Source organism: Metarhizium brunneum, chromosome 1, assembly GCF_013426205.1.
Source record: "Metarhizium brunneum chromosome 1, complete sequence".
Taxonomy (NCBI): domain Eukaryota; kingdom Fungi; phylum Ascomycota; class Sordariomycetes; order Hypocreales; family Clavicipitaceae; genus Metarhizium; species Metarhizium brunneum.
In genome coordinates, this window is record NC_089422.1 from 9,135,011 (window position 1) to 9,151,396 (window position 16,386).

Here is a 16,386-nt window from a genome sequence, read left to right on the forward strand (position 1 = left end):
GGAGAGGGGAATCAACTGCAGATATCGCCGGTGACCTTTGCGGCCAGGGACCCCAATCTCCGCCTCGACGGTATCGGTATCGCGGAGCTTGAAGTCTTTAGAATATCGGAAAACTAAGCCAACCCGGAAACATGGATTAACGAACTCTATGAAAGCGACACGTCTCTAATGGTATATCGACCATCGTTGTGGGACCTTGGAAACAGTCCTGCGCCCCATTCAGGACTCTAGATACCTTTGGACAAGACAAAGTACAGCCACGGATGATAATACATCGGCTCATCTACGGGATCAATCATTATTGGGAGATATTTTGCCCTCCATTCGTCTTGGGTAGCTTCGTCGAACTTTTCAGAATGTACTGTTGGCCATCGCGCCTTGCAATACTCCCAGTAAAAGGGATACCACCCCGACTGAGCCCAGTCAATAATCGCCGCTACTTTTGGATTCAGACCCGGCGATAATAGGATATTGACTGCGAGGAGATCATCATGTGTAAACACGACGGGTACCTCGCCGCGAATGTCAATCCCACAGCCATGGTGAAAGCGTTGGGTTGCATCTGCTCCTTCGAATGGTCCCGCTAGGTCTGAATGATCAGAAAGAAATATTTCGTTTAGCGGCTGCTTGTGTAGGCCTCCTATGAATGTAAATTAAAGTCTCGCGCTAGTTTTTCTTGGACATCTATGCTTGATGGTACTTGCTTACCGATATAGGGGCCATCCTCGTCGTGCTTCAATCCTCTCCATGCTTGTACCATTTCCCTGAGTTCCTGGCAGACGGTTATTCTTTCGCTCTCTTCTAGATCTCTCCATCGGTTTTGAAGGGTGTCGCCCTCAATAAGGGACATGTAAATAAACGTCTGTCGCTTGTCTTCAATCCACCCAAAGACTTCGGGAACAGGTACTTTGCCGAGTAACTGTTCGCGCACCCACACTTGGGTTAAAGCTTCATTCACTTTTACATCGGCGCCGTACTTGACTAGCAGTTGCAGCGACGGGATCCTGACAGGCGGTGCGCGGTAGAAATTTGCGTCCCACAAATCGTCCGACTCCGTGTTCATGCCCCGGATTTCGTCTGGAGATGGCAGTGCTGGTGCGCGTCGTTCCTTGAAAAAGCTAGATTCGGGGAAGATCTTCATTGGTATGAGGGGTGCGGTGTTGTTAGAAGGCGTTCTTGGCGAAGTGATCATGTTTTCATCATCCGAAGGCATTTTTTTGTGATGGGGGGATTACCAAGCTCATCAATGGAAAATACTTTGAGAAGAGACCGAAATAATAAAGAGGCTCCCTTGAAAGGTGCACAAAATAGGAATCTACTCATGTGGTCATTGGTGATTTTCTATTGCCTCAATCAGTCAAGTTGAAGATCCAAATGTTGCCAGTTCATTTCGGCCAGGTGGACTCAAATATCCCACGTGATACAGATGGGGATTCAAAAAGGCGAGGGCGTTTGTTTGCCGAACACAAAAAGTGACTCCTACTGACATCATTTCTGTTAATATGGCGAAACTTGTGGAATCGCCAATCATTCGTCTCAACAAGGTGTCTTTTTTTATGGCCGACCGGGTATTAGATGAATTTATGCCTTCACAAGCGACACCCGATCCCGCTATACCCGTCTTTTCCGTCGACCCTCGGCACCACTGCACAGCGCCAGCATGGACTAATCGGAATCGGCCAATTGGCATTACCGTCTGACATGGTGGCTTACAGCCAATGGAGAGCATTCATGGTGGGAGTAACATCTTTCAAGACGGCCGAAAGGCTTTTTGTCTTGAATGAGGATACGATGTTCGATTACCACGCCCTCTCACGCCGTGGTCTGGATCATCGTGTCCGGGGGTTATAACCGTGCCAGTTCATGGTCCCCTAGTACATGGCTTCTTACAGATGTTGATAGTCGTTTTTTGCTCTTCCGGCGCCCTTCGCATGCACGCACACCCTCTTCTCGTCAGCCGGACGTGGCTTCGGCTCTAACCCCGCCACCATTACAAATGTGTACCCGTGCCAACTATTTTACAATCGCATTGTCCAGTCCAAGTAGCGGTTGAATATGCCACGCGCGTTCTTAAGGAGTCTTCAAACAATGGCATGTCCAGCAAGAACATATCCCCTCCGACAACCGCCAAACCACAAGCCTCCCATCCCCAGGTGGCAATTGGTTTGGGGCGATAATGTCCGTCGTGTCTTCACAGCATATATTGGCATCCAACCCCTCGGCGCTCCCAAGGCAGCGGTGGACAAGGCAGTGAAAGACATACAAAGCTGGTTAGATGAGCCGAGCGCCTTCAAGCCCCAGGCCTTTGAGAGCTTTGGTGTCATCAACGGGGACGACACCCGAGATTCCAGAGTATGGGCATGCTACTGGGACAACGAGGCCCATGGGAAAGAGGGCTTACAACGTCTCAACTTGCCGTCCATTTACTCAACCTTGTCCACAAGTGAGCCGTCGGCCATCGGGCTTTGGAGCGAGAGCTTCGCAACTCCGGTATCACGATTGGAAACCAATTACACCGGCTTGGACTACTTGCCCGGCATAGCCAAGCTACCAGACACCACGACAGAGCAACATGACTTGACAGCATACTGGGGCGCAGCGCGAGACCGCATTCCCGACTCTGCCCACGATCTTTTTGAGAAGGAAGATGCGGCCGATACCAAGCCCGAATTCGTCCAGGATCCCACTGGGAAACGCCTCGTCGGCACCAACTACAACAACATGGTCCATATCCGCTCCGGGCAATACTGGGAAACCTGTGGTCCCGAAGAAACCGCCTCGTACGAGGACAATCTCGAGCCAACCTTGGACAAGGGGCTTCAGTATCTCTGGGACAACCGCGACGTCAGCGGAGCCATGGGGCTGCGCTACCTCCGCAACACGGACGGATCGGACAAGGTGTTGAAAGAGACGTGTGGCGCGGGCTTCTTCTGTAATTTGCAGAATCTAGAGGACTGGGCGAAAAGCCACCCTTCTCATCTGGCCATTTACACTGGTGCTATTCGCCATGCGAAAAAGTTTGGAGACGAGCGCAAGTTTAGAACCTGGCATGAGGTGTCGATTCTCAAGAAGGGCGAGGCCAGTTTTGAGTATGTGAATTGTTTGCCTGTCACGGGTGTCATTCCCTTTTTGGGGCTACGGGAAATTCCCTTGTAGACAGTAATGATACGAGTTGAAACATTGTGCGCAATGTTGAACTTTTCATTGAAAACAGTGTCTGAGTCTAGCAACTTCTTCTGTACTGGTGACGATTGAACTGCGTCAACGGTTAACGTAGCAATATTGAATCTCCTATAACCTGAGATTTGGGCCAAACGAATCTCATCGATCGCAACTGGGCATGCGTCTCCTCACTTCCAGTGGCGATCTCCCAATTTCTCATCTCTCTCGTTACCATTGAACTGCGGTTGGGCTTACCAGCGGACACAAACCGACCTTAAAAAGAAAACACTCAGAATGAAACTCGTAAGCCTGTCCACCAATGTCCTTGCATTCGTCGCCGGTTTCCTTATACTTGATGGGCAGAGGCCAGCGCACGATCCGCCAGAATCTCCATCATCTCACTCTCAATTGGTATAAAATTCTCATAGCAATGGTTGGGAAAGCTCGTATAAGATATGTCTGTCGCTGGGGATTGTGTCGCAGCTATCTAGTCTTGGAGTAGTTAGCGAGCGGTTGTCACTAGTTTGAGGCTATGGCGGCTTGCTAGTTAGGGATCTTTACGTACCAAGATAATGTAGTAATCGTAAATAAGCCATGCGCTGTTTGAGTCGTCCCTAAAAGTATATTCTCCAACCACTCTGCAGGCCATAAAGCAGGTCCGCCAGTGATAGGTCGGTTTTTGTAAGAATTAACGTGAGTGTATTACTCAACAATAGACACCCAGTTGCACCCGCAATTCGCACGATCACCACATGCTCGGCAATGAGTCCAATAGTCTTCCTGATGGGTTTCATCAAGGCATTTTCCGTGGCAGTAGCATTCGGGACATATGAAGAAATGGCCGCCACAGCAAACCTCGCATTTCATTATGTTTCCCATGGGTAATCGGCGGGCGCAGACGTCACAGGCACGCTTCCATTGCCGCCCATGAGCATCCTCTCTTATATAAGATTGTCCTAATACGTCTTTGGGATCCTCAAGGCCAGCCCGCCAAAGAGCCTCCCTTAAAAGATCAACAAGCTGGCGATTGCCGGAACGTTGGGCCCAGTACAAGAGACTATGGCCCCCGTACAGGTTGTCCGTAGACTCAATTAGTCCTGGTTCAATGACTAGTAGTTGTCTAACTACGTCAATATGCCCATTTCTGGCAGCGGCGAAGATGGGTGTTGTACCGAAGTGGTCGGCTATGTAAGGGTCTGCCCCGTGATGTAGGAATTCCTGAACTAACTTGGGCTTTCCTTGTCTTGCTGCCATGAATAGCACCGTTCGGCCAACGTGATCCCGAGTATTGATCAACCCGTCTCTCGCTACACCCGCTTTAAGGTGCAATACAGCCAGTGTAATTAGCGCGCCGTGACGCATCGCACTAAGGAAGGTTTGCATGCTAGCTCCATGATTCGTTGTCTTCCGGATGAGGAAGCATGCGGCGGCTGTTCTTTTATTACAAATTGCAAGCTGGAGAGGAGTTTGTACACCAGCTGTTGTAACAGGGGGGACGAAGCCACGCCTGAGCAATACTTTCAAAACGTCAACGTGCCCATAATTTGCTGCTATATGTAGTAGGGTAATGCCGTCGTGGCTTTGATGTTGCATATTTGCGCCATGTTCCAGCAGCATATTGATAATGTCTAAATTGCCCTTCGTCACAGCTAATTCCAAAGGCGTTCGGCCATTCGTTGCCGAGGAAGGATCCGCGCCTTTATCTAACAATAGTTGCACAGATTCGATGTTTCGAGTGTGAATAGCATTTCGTAAGCATTCCCCAAATTGTTGCGGGTTGAGGGAGGCGCCGAAATCATTGAACAGATGGCTCAATATGTTAAAATGGATGGTTGTATAAGTACATGATGCCCTGGCTAATACTGACAATTGTCTAGCGTTGAACGGCTCCTCGCCGCGACTTTGCGCGATAAAGTCCAAGACCCCAATATGGTTTCTACGAACGGCATTAAAGGCTAGCGAAAATCCTTTCACAGAGACGCCACTCTAAGCCGCTCTGCGGAGAATATCGACTTGTCCTTCTAGTGAAGCCATGTGAAGGATTCCTTCGGGTTTGTTTGCTGCTAGTCGATATAAGCGAGGGATGGCAATTTGGCTAAATAGGCGATTGGTCTGACCGAGGTGGAATAAGTCGACCTCTGACACGAGGTGATCGGCGATGATGCCTAAGACTTCGTTTGGGAGAAACCTGCTGATATCCATGGTTGTACTATAGGAGTGAAAATGCAGATTAAACTGCGGGCAATGTTAATTTAAAGGTAGGTGAACGTGAAAGATTAACTGAATGACTTGAGATGAGTAAAAGGTGTAAAAGGTGTAAAAGAGTCTATAGAGTGCGTTCGGAAGTGAGCGTAATATGAACAGATTCTGAACAAATGGCTGTGTGGATGGGTTGGCATTTGACCTGACAAGTGCCAAACTAATTTCTTTTCACGTAAAAGGCAAAAAGGCTTTAGCTAAACTAAATCAGGGTGTGCCTGAGACATGCACGTAATCTGTCGCTCACTTTTTGTAGTTCCGCTTAGAATTTGAACAGTTCTAATATAAATAATATAAAGGGGGTAAAATTATGAAGGCTTAGTAAGCGGGATCTGAAGAGTGTTCACGTGAATGTATTTGAGTTTGTAATGCTACAACCTTTGTTGGTTATTGCTGGAATTGGTTTTCAAGAGACATGGACGTATTGTAGCAGCGACTCACGTGGATGTACGCGTGCTCGGGAAAAGTGAATTTGATATCGCTCTGGCCACCTCTCGAAAACTCCAGCCTGTTTATTGCCGAACTAGAAACGTCTCACATCCTTGGCCCCATGCTCTTCTCCTCAAACAGCTTCAAGCGAGGTCATACAAAGTCTTTAGTGGACTTGACATAGCTTAAAATTAACCGCAATCCTTTTACAAGAAGTTACGACTCGCAAGCAGAAGACTGATCGAGGGAAAGGCAAGGAAAAACAATCCTTGTAAGTCTGCAAGAAAGGCTCTGCACCATGATAGCCTCTTCTCGTGGAGTTTCACTGAATTTAGAGCCGCTCCATTTTATTATTTCTCATTAAGGCCCATCTGCACCCCTCACGACGTCACGGAGGTTTCCTAGAGAGCAGGAGTAAATTCACCCTCCACATCCGGCATCGTTCAGACTTTACTCAACGAGCCTACCAGCACGAAACTTCATATCCCCAATCCCCCCCTTGGACATTCACTGCATACAAACAACTCGCAAAGCTAATATGACAAAACTAGGCACAAAGCCTCTCAACGCAGCCATGAAGAGACATGTTTCACGAACCCATTCTCCGAAGCGTCTTCCGAGCCATCTACCACAAGAGTTGCGAGCCATATATCTCTACGAAGCCAAAAACCAGATGTCGACATGCAGAATAAACTTGCATCGTGTGAAAAGAGCTCAGTGAAGACTTGGAGAAATGACTCAATTCATCTAATAACAATCGTGGGTATGAAATGTCCTTGGTTTTTCTCAAGGCCTACTTGACTAAAGAGCTTTGTTTATACCAGAAGTGGTGCGAGCCTTTTGCCCCTGGTTCTGTGACAAGAGCTCAAACATGGTTTGTGAATAGCTTCAAATTCAGTTAATGATTATCATAATTTTTACGGTCCTTGGTTTCTTTTAATCGAGTGCTTAAGGCTTCTAACCTGTATACCCCGACCTATCTCCCGACCACCTTGTGTGCAGTGACGATGCATCCTTTATGGTGTTGCAGTCTGGATCGGCTATTAGGATGGTCATGGCATTTGTCTGTACGACAGGTTCCATGATCGTAATCGTCGTGTAGCCGTGTGAAATACCATTATTCGATCATTTGCTTGGATTCAGCAGGTCTTCAAAGAGGTCAGTATCTTGCACAATGTCTATGTCAGACTCATGGGTGGCTACAAAGTTGACGGGTTGGCACTCGGTAGTCTAGAATACCGAAGCTTCTACCACTGACTGACTAAACTACCTAGGTAATGATGCCATTTCCAAGACAAAGACACGCCATGGCAGGATGGTAACGGCCGAAGGAGCTGGACTATTACTCAGGGCTAAGCTATTCCCAGAGCTAAACTAGTATTACCAAGGCTAAACTATCACCGAAGCTGAACCATTACCGGAAGGCATGATTCGTTCAACTATACCACGAAAGCGCCGAGGGTGCGCCACAGGTAACCACCTTCTGCAGGCTTACTTCAGCTGCTGCAACTATTTCCCTCCTCTGCTCACGGAGTATGCAAAGACCAGTTGGGGTATATAAGACTCGGTAGGTCGAGTGTAGCCCACCCCGCTCGGGCTGGTGTAGAAATAGGAAGGTCCATAACGCAGCATCTGCCGCTTTATATATTTAGTACAAGACGACTCATCTTGTTGGTGATCAAGGTTGCTTTGCGATGGAACTAACGAGTGCCCTCTCACATTGTGTAACGGCCACCTGATTGATAACAACGAGCTGCCGCCGCCGGGAAGAGTCCAACTTGGCCTTGGAATAGACTCGTACAAACTTGCAATAGTTCACTTTCAATCCCAGGTTCTTGTTGAGGAGAAATGCGCGGCTTCATACTGTTCAGTCTGCTTTCCGTGGCAACAACAGATGCCAACATCGGACAAGACAACTTGGCACCATTATTTAAATCGAAAGACAGCGTTCCCGACAGTTACATTGTCAAGTTCAAGGACGGCATCTCCTCGACCGGCTTCGACAGTACCCTAGCTTCCTTCACTGACAACAGCCACCACGACTACGACGCTGTGTTCAAAGGTTTTTCGGCAACCCTCGATTCCGTTGCGATTCGCAATCTAAGACGCCATCCCGACGTATGTTCACTCTAGTCATAAAGTAAAGACGCCGCTCCTAACACACGCAGGTCGAATTCATCGAACAAGACGCTCCTTTCACCATAAACGGGTTCGTAGAGCAGAAAAACGCTCCCTGGAATCTAGCCCGCATCTCTCACCGCCAGCGAGGTTCGATATCGTACATATACGACGACAGCGCCGGCGAAGGAACATGCTCCTACATTATTGACACTGGCATCGATGCCACGCACCCCGTAAGCTCGTCTTCCCCCTTCCGCACCACCACACACTAAATTCCGCAGCAATTCGGCGGCCGCGCCCAAAACATCAAGTCGTTCGTCAACACAGCCACCGACGGCAACGGCCACGGCACCCACCTCGCCGGCATTATAGGCAGCGCCATCTACGGCGTGGCCAAGAAGACGAAACTCTACGGCGTCAAGTGTCTCGACGACCGAGGCTCAGGCACGACATCCAACGTCATTGCCGCAATGGACTTTGTTGCCAAAGACGCCAAGACGCGCGGATGCCCCAAGGGGGCAATGGCCAATATGAGCCTGGGAGGGGGTTACTCTGCGGCGGTGAACAAAGCTGCCGCTTCTCTTGTCGCCTCTGGCGTGTTTGTCTCGGTGGCAGCGGGCGGTTCGGGTACCGACGCCAAGAACACGTCTCCTGCGTCTGAGCCGACTGTTTGTACGGTGGGTGGTAGTACAGAGAAGGACGAGCGTGCTAGTTATTCCAATTACGGGCCTGTGGTTGATATTTTTGCGCCGGGTGTGAGCATTTTGTCCACTTGGCTGAATGGCGCGTCGGTAAGTTGCTTCTCTGCTGTCTGTTGTCGTTGACTAACGCGAGGGATGCAGAATACTCTCTCGGGGTCGTCCATGTCGGCTGCACATATTACCGGGCTGGGAGCTTATATCGCTGCGCTTGAAGGTTTTCCTGGTGGGGAGAAGTTGTGCAAGAGATTGCAGGAATTGGCTACCAAAGGTGTGTTGACGAATGTGCCATCGGGGACACTGAATCTTTTGGCTTTTAATGGCAACCCCTCTGGGTAGGTGCTGCATCTGGTACCATACATTTGTTGATCAAGACCTTGGTTGTTGGGCCGCGGGCGTGGTTGATGCTCATGTCATGTCGTTTGGAAATTTCGCTTGAAACTTGACGGAATATTGAAGATATATGAGCTTGTGAAATTTGATATACGGACATTGTCCTCGATTTCTGCGTATCCAGCCTACATCGTGTGCGTATAGTTGTTTGCAGTCGGTAACCATCTTGTGAGGAATCGAGTCCGTTGTTTCCGAATTCGACATTGCCGATCGCTTGGCCCACAAGGTACAACTGCCGACATCAAGGTTAGAACCTTAATGTCGTCAGTCAACTGCTCCACAATCCATGCGGATAAATGGCGCAGGGAGCTCAAGGGTGGTTACACGGGTGATGGCGCGAGCTCAACGACGCCTTGTTGGTTGAGATGACGGTGAGCCAGCATTGATCAATCTCCAAGCTGCCCCTCTCCCCAAACGTCACTTCTTCCTCACCTCGGCACCACCTCTCTCCCAACAAACACAGCCACCCGCCCAACCCTCAATTCGCTCTCAAGCTGACCTCACCCGGCCAAGCACCAGACATTTCTCCATCAACCACCATGGCTGTCCCCCCCAAATTCGCGGGCCACAAGCTCGAATTCGCCCCCTCGCCATCGACCTCGTCCGCCCCCCATTCCAAGCACACGTTCGAGCTCTACGTCGACTACTGCTGCCCCTTCTCGGCCAAGCTCTTCCGCACACTCAGCAACGACGTCATCCCCGCCATCCGCGACAACAAGTCCTGGGCCTCCAACCTGACCCTCATCTTCCGCCAGCAAGTCCAGCCGTGGCACCCCTCGTCCACGCTGATGCACGAAGCGGGGCTCGCGGTGCTGCGGCTCGCCCCCGGCAAGTTCTGGGCCTTTAGCAGCCAGCTGTTCGAGGAACAAAAGGACTTTTTCGACGCCAACGTCGTCGGCGAGACGCGAAACGCCACGTATAAGCGGCTGGCGAAGATTGCTGGCAAGGTCGGCGTCGACGAGGCCCAGGTCTACCGGCTGCTCGAGATTTCCGACAAGCCCGCCGAAAATGGCTCGCTGAACAGCGGGAACCAAGTCACGAACGACCTCAAGGTTGTTACCAAGATGAACAGATTGGTGGGGGTCCACGTCACCCCGACGGTGGTGTTTGACGGGGTCGTGCAGGATACCAGCTCTGGGTGGACTTTGGACCAGTGGAAAGAGTGGCTGTCTAAGAATGTAGTTTGAGCGAGATGTACCTAGGTAGGCATGTTGTCTAGAGTCGGAATACAAGCATTATGAGAGGTTGGGATGCAGTTCTTGATCGGGTTTGTATATTGCTCTTCCATTTGTGGCGCCGAATGGAACACGCAGACAACTGTCTTGTTGGAAAGTCCACGAGAATTACACAGCCAGAATATATCATAAAAACACATGTTTATATAAGTTTTTCTCTTTAATCATCATAACTTTTTATTTATCTACAATATTTAATTGACTTGCGTCATTTACATCTTTTTATTAAATTCCCGCCCACCTGTAGCTTCCTCCTGTTCAAGATGATCCACATCAAATAAACTTGCCATCTCTATCATTAAACGATACAAGTAAATAGACATGTCAATCTCTCGTACAACTTGCCGTGACCAAGTCGATCCAGCATGAGCAATCTCAGCGGACAACACCTGTCCAGCCGGGTCATTGACCAGGAAATTGACCATCGCAGGGAGTTCCTCCATCGTCATGGTGACGGGAATGTAATGGGCCCACGGGATGAGACGGTCATCGTGCCATTCTTGGAACCAGGTCTGCTTGAACACCACGGCCTGCCTAGACAGAAGACGGTAGAACCTGGTGCTCATGCTGTTCCCGTCTATGTCGTACAGGTACTGATAGTGGGAAGACGTGTCTTCCGGCTCAACATCCGACGGCCCCAGGACGCGCTCCATGTCCTTACAAGACTCCTCGTCACATTGAATATAACTGCCGAAATGAATGTCAAACACGTCCTTGAATAGTGCAATTTGTTGCCTGTCTAGTTTATCCACCTGCAGTCCGAAGAATTGTCCCGTCTGAAGAACCTTGGCCGTATTCTGAAGGGACTGAATAAACGCGACGAAGCGCTCCCTATGGCCGGTCTTCCACGTGAATCGAGTAGCTTTGCCTCCTGTCGTCGACCCGCGCCAGTAAATCATACGCTTCTTTTCCGAAAAGGCCATCGGCTCTTGCTGCACGACGGGGTGCCCTGTGTAACACGGGCACGGGACCAAGATATCTCGAAAAGCAGACATGCGGCCAAAGCTCAGAATAGGGACGAGGGTGTGCGTATACGAGAATGTGCTCGGCGATGCGATGAGAGCGTGGAGGTCTGCCGGACGAGAGGACTGACAAACGTCGTTGTATCTTGCGTGGGTGCCGGCCGACTGCGGCGCACGATGGGCACACGAGTCCAGTACCAAATCTTCAATTGACTCTCCGGAACGTTCATTGAACTGTGCCACTAGGGATGGCGGCTTGGACGAGTCCAGGATTCTCGGCTCATCAATGGTACTTAAGAACAAAAGGTTGTCGGGCAGCGCATGCAGAAACGGCTGGATGAGTCCTCTCCATGCCCCTTCATACATGTACGGTGCAGACATGGACATGGTTCCATTTTGGATCGTGATGCGCGTCGTGCGAGGACAGTCCTCGCTTTGTTCTTTCAAGCGGAGAAACGCTTGCCGCGCTTCTGGCGTGCGGTAAGGCTCCAGGTCTCGATCAATCTGGTCGAAGTCGTCGATGATCCTGGAGTCGTGGGCCAGAGCAAATGCCACCCATTCTTCGAAACCCTTGGGAGGACTTCTTCGGTATCGACGCCTGTATTCGGCAACCGCTTCTCCTACATTTGACGACTGGTTCTTGAGTCGAGATTGCGCCTTTTCTTGTGCTTGTCGTATGCGACAGAGAAATCCGGTCGGAGTATCGTCGTTGGCAATGCCTGGTGGGCATTTCTGCCCAATCAATAGAGTTTGTCTGGAAGCATATCGTGGGCTGAAGCTCGAGTAACCTGACTTGTATACAAAGGTGAATATGACGAGAGTAGCCGTAATAGCAACAACAGTTTTCAAGCGCTTGATGGAGAAGGCTGGCCTGGACAGATAGGCGAGTACCATGTTGTGGCTGCGAATCAGCGAACGAGGGAAAAGACGAGCGGTTGCGCAAAAAAAGGACCAGCATTAGTATTGCACATATTTGAATAGTGAACCCTGGCACTCTGACTCTTGTCTAATATCAAGGGATTCATGCCGAGATCCTTGTCAGGGTACGGGAATTTAATTAAACGGCGTTTATAAAGACTGCTTATTAGAGTGGATAATTCATGCCGACAATACAACCCCTGCAAGCACCAGACGTTTCGCCTATGACGATTACTCATAGGGCCCGATATTGGCAAGGGGGTCTAATGAACTGACTCGAGCTTGGAACTTGTATCTATTTAGAGACACGAAGCGCCTTCGTATCCCTACGGGTACTTGGCAGAACCTCTTCGGGCCACCTCGGACCTAGTCAAGTAAGTCAAGGTGGATGCGGTGTTTTTCCATTTATTGTCCTCGAGATTTCTATTATTCTTGGATACATGGCTAGTAAGATAGGCCTTGGGCTTGATCAAATCCCGCAAGTCTATCAAGTAAATACTAGATGGGCTATCGTGTCGTAATAATTACTGGTACTTGTTAGTAATTAAGTAAGTTTTTACTTAATTAATTATAAAAATTAATTAAATTAATATAAAAAAAAGGCTAGCTTATTACCAGGGCCCACTAGTAGCACAATTAATAGTTGTACCTAGCTAATTTAATAGTAATACACAATTCAAAAAACACTGTGTACACGCATCGCAGTACATCAAATCCACTAGCTCAAGAGGTGATTCATGACCTTATAATTATAAAAATTTAAAATAACCCAAGGGGGAGCAGCAGGGTCCTGCGGGTGAAATTAGTGGTATGAACCTCGACCCGCTCGCGCGGAGCGAGTAATAGAATAATGGAATAAATAAACACCAGTTTGCCATAAACTGCTTGCCATGGACAACTGCAGCATGCGTATTGGACAGCTCGTGGGATGCTCCGGATACGCGCGGGATAGCTCGTGGGATGCTTCGGATGCGCTTCGGATAGCTCGTGGGATGCGTGTCGGATCGCCTATTAAGTCCGTGCCGGACCGCACGCGGGAGCTAACAGAGCAGACTGCATAAACATGCCGTTGTCAGTTCAATGTTGGTAGCATTAAACTTTCCAAGACTCCCCCTTGACGGCATCACCCGCAGAATCACGGCGCCATGCCACCACCAACTTGGCTCCAGGTAGCCTTCCAAGGAAGCAACGACGACTCCCTGTAATAATATTTGCACTCATGACTACCTAGGGTTTCATCGCAGCCCGGGGTCGACCAAATCAGTCGCGTCTGGGTGGCTGCTCTCCCATCTCCAAATATTATGTGCAGTGTAGTTATGCAAATGATGCCTGTCAACGATTGCCAGGATAGGCTTGAGTTTGCGAACGCGTGAGTAATTTCGCTCGGGTCCCGGCCGGCAGGCCAGGGCCGAAGGCGAGTGTAAACCGATGGAGCCACATCGGGCTCAGCCCAGAGTGTCCCTCCAACCAACTCAACCAATCCGACCCTTGGATTAGATTAATTAGAGACTTTCACAGCAAGAATTAGTAGTATTTAACTAACTAGAATATAAGATTAATTAAAGTTAAATAAGTTATTAATTTTATTTAAAGGAATTAATAATTAAATAACCTTAATATTTTATAAAAAGCCTTATTTTTATCTTAATATATATTCTTATATTAAAATAAGAAATATTTAATAAGTATTAAGAAAATTATATAAAAGCTAAAAAGTCTTATTTAAGCTAACATATTATATAATACCCTTATGTTTTTATAAGCGAACGCACTGCGACATAGCAATACCCCAACAGTCCAACAGTAGGCGTATTAAGGACAAGGTTGGACAGTTTCAAGGTTAAGATAGCTACGAGCCCGGCTAGGAGGTATTATGCGCTTGAAGGCCGCTTGTTGTCGTGAAAACAAGTTAGCAATCCTGGTCCGAAGGCTACTGTCGGTGGACTAGGGCAACCCCGATAGGGAGGGAAGAAAGGCTACCGTTGACCCGTTTATGCGTGGGTAGAGCACCTTACTCGGGGGCTCCTTAAGACCCCTTGGCCGATTTTAATGAGATAGAGCGGCAGGCAGAGGAAGGCGATGGTGTACGGCGGGATTCAGCGAATAAGGGCCTCCTGTATCTACTACCCTCGCCGTTGTAAATATACATATGTATCAACTGTGGAGCGCTTCATTGAATTACAAGGTCATGGATTTTGCGCGTGCCGATATTTATCACGATTCATGTCTTTAGGCGTCCTTGTCCTGAGACTGCCTTTAGCTAGCTTATAGTTTACCATTGCTACAAGTACCCGAATCGCAGCAGGGGTAAAAGCTACAGAGTATTAGGCATTAGTAGATAATTAAACTCTATAGCCCGTTCCGAGTCAGGCACATCATGTACATAGGATAGTGTGGATACTATCGCAGAGCGTGCGAGCGAGAATAAATACAGCAAGCTGCCTACCCAAACTATTACCTTTGTATCCGTCAACAATTTTATACATTTGTCTTCTACAAGAATTATATTTAACAATCCATCACCTTCTACACAATGGTCCGCCCTGTTGTCAGTGCACTAGTCGTCGCGTGTTCTGCTGTTTCGGCAGCAGCAGCAGCAACTATTGACAAGAGAATTCTTGGTGGACAACCAGCTGAGAAAGGCGACGTTCCATTTATTGTTCGTTTTGATAATAATTGCGGCGGCAGTTTATTGGACAAGACTACAGTCCTCACTGCTGCTCATTGCGTTAGCGATGAAGCGGGAAAGCTCTCCGTAAGGGCAGGAGAGCTCCAGGTAAATACCATTGAACCTTTTTTTTTGCTAGGACATTTAGTAGTACCATAGTGCGGCTAGCAAAAGGTTTACAAGCAGTCTGGTATGAAGCTAATAATAATCATAGCGCGCAGGAGAGGGCGGAGTAGTTGCAGAAGTTGCATCTATTAAACGGCATCCAGAATACATCAGGGGTCGCCTGCCAAATGGTATTTTTCACCCAAATGATATTGCCATTGTAAAATTATCATCCCCGATTGAGAAGAGCGATACGATTGGTTATGCGAGGCTGCCAGCAAACGGCTCTGATCCCGTGGTCAAGTCCATGGCAACCGTGGCAGGCTGGTAAGTGCTGGTCGTTGGCTAACCACCGCTGGATAGTATCAACGCTAACCAATATCGAAGGGGTGCCCAAGGCCATAGTAAAAATGATGGCAATCTTCACAAGGTTGACATCCCCGTCCACAAACGAGACGACTGTTCGGACATTGATAAAGGTGCCGTCAGAGACACTATAGTGTGTGCTGGTGCATATGGCAAGACTGCGTGTGATGGGGATAGCGGTGGTCCTCTTATCGACCGATGGGGACAATTGATCGGTGTAGTGTCAGGTGGTGGGAGTGCCTGCCACGAACAAGGGCGAGAAACCTTGATATATACCAGGGTCGGGAGTTATATCCCCTTTATTTGCGAAAATCTTGACGCTCCTTGCCCGGATACTTTGTACGAACCGGCTGCCCAGCCGCCTGCGGAGCCTGTAAGTATATACACAACCCTATTACACCTTGTATATATTATAGTTGAGCACAGTGTACTGATGGGCTAACGACGTTTAGATCCCTGAATCTGAAGACCCTTTCTGGAGAGAGGTTAATTCACAAGCACAGCAGGTTTGCAATGATCGAGGACTCACCGGAGAACAAGCTCATCTTTGCGAAGAATATAAGCAGGCTTGCGTTTTTGACAATCTTGCTACTGATGACGCAAATGTTATTGTTGACTGCGTAAAGAATAAGGCGTAGGCTAGCAAGTATAAAGAGGAAAATTCATTTATACTTGAGCGCCTAGCTACGCCTCAAGCCTGGAGATGTGTCAAGAAATATCCTTGCTTTAGAACCTAGATAGTCCGAGTCAGAGTCTCCTTTGGAACCTCTTGCTCTCTTTATAAACAATCGCTTTGTCCAAGTCGCACTAGACCACATGCAGTCTGTGCCTACAAGCCGGTCAAATGGCACGAGTAAATACTTTGGGTTTTATTATCCTCTTGGATAAACGTTTGGGAATATGTACATGAAGCGCCTCTGAAGACTCGCATTCCTGGGCATTGGAGTTAACTCATGTGTTTCGGCCTTTATAACTCACTCATATAAGTTTCGACCCAGCCGTAGCTCACTCATGAGTTTAACTCAGACTCATGAGTCGAGGAAGCTCCCAATTATGTCACTTGGGAATGG

At 48.6% G+C, this 16,386-nt stretch overlaps 6 protein-coding genes across 6 annotated transcripts; 4 read left to right on the forward strand and 2 right to left on the reverse strand.

The window, feature by feature from the left end:
- Positions 1-227: 227 nt before the first annotated feature.
- Positions 228-1,213, reverse strand: G6M90_00g028180 (uncharacterized protein; the record flags this gene model as incomplete). Its single annotated transcript, XM_014685858.2, has 2 exons — positions 228-640; positions 709-1,213. The coding sequence occupies 2 exons, from the start codon at positions 1,211-1,213 to the stop codon at positions 228-230; spliced, it is 918 nt and encodes a 305-aa protein (XP_014541344.2).
- Positions 1,214-2,088: 875 nt separating this feature from the next.
- Positions 2,089-3,156, forward strand: oxd (Phenylacetaldoxime dehydratase; the record flags this gene model as incomplete). Its single annotated transcript, XM_014685857.1, has 1 exon — positions 2,089-3,156. The coding sequence occupies one exon, from the start codon at positions 2,089-2,091 to the stop codon at positions 3,154-3,156; it is 1,068 nt and encodes a 355-aa protein (XP_014541343.1).
- Positions 3,157-7,698: 4,542 nt separating this feature from the next.
- On the forward strand, positions 7,699-9,008 carry PR1_1 (Cuticle-degrading protease; the record flags this gene model as incomplete). The annotated part of the gene is made up of 4 exons (XM_014685856.1): positions 7,699-7,968; positions 8,019-8,204; positions 8,253-8,762; positions 8,814-9,008. The coding sequence occupies 4 exons, from the start codon at positions 7,699-7,701 to the stop codon at positions 9,006-9,008; spliced, it is 1,161 nt and encodes a 386-aa protein (XP_014541342.1).
- Positions 9,009-9,601: 593 nt separating this feature from the next.
- Positions 9,602-10,249, forward strand: G6M90_00g028210 (uncharacterized protein; the record flags this gene model as incomplete). The annotated part of the gene is made up of 1 exon (XM_014685855.1): positions 9,602-10,249. One exon carries the CDS (start codon positions 9,602-9,604, stop codon positions 10,247-10,249), a length of 648 nt encoding a protein of 215 aa, XP_014541341.1.
- Positions 10,250-10,509: 260 nt separating this feature from the next.
- Positions 10,510-12,153, reverse strand: CXT1_2 (Beta-1,2-xylosyltransferase 1; the record flags this gene model as incomplete). The annotated part of the gene is made up of 1 exon (XM_014685854.1): positions 10,510-12,153. The coding sequence occupies one exon, from the start codon at positions 12,151-12,153 to the stop codon at positions 10,510-10,512; it is 1,644 nt and encodes a 547-aa protein (XP_014541340.1).
- Positions 12,154-14,710: 2,557 nt separating this feature from the next.
- TRYP_2 (Trypsin) lies at positions 14,711-15,954 on the forward strand (the record flags this gene model as incomplete). Its single annotated transcript, XM_014685853.1, has 4 exons — positions 14,711-14,953; positions 15,060-15,277; positions 15,338-15,689; positions 15,769-15,954. The coding sequence occupies 4 exons, from the start codon at positions 14,711-14,713 to the stop codon at positions 15,952-15,954; spliced, it is 999 nt and encodes a 332-aa protein (XP_014541339.1).
- Between the last annotated feature and the right edge of the window lie 432 nt (positions 15,955-16,386).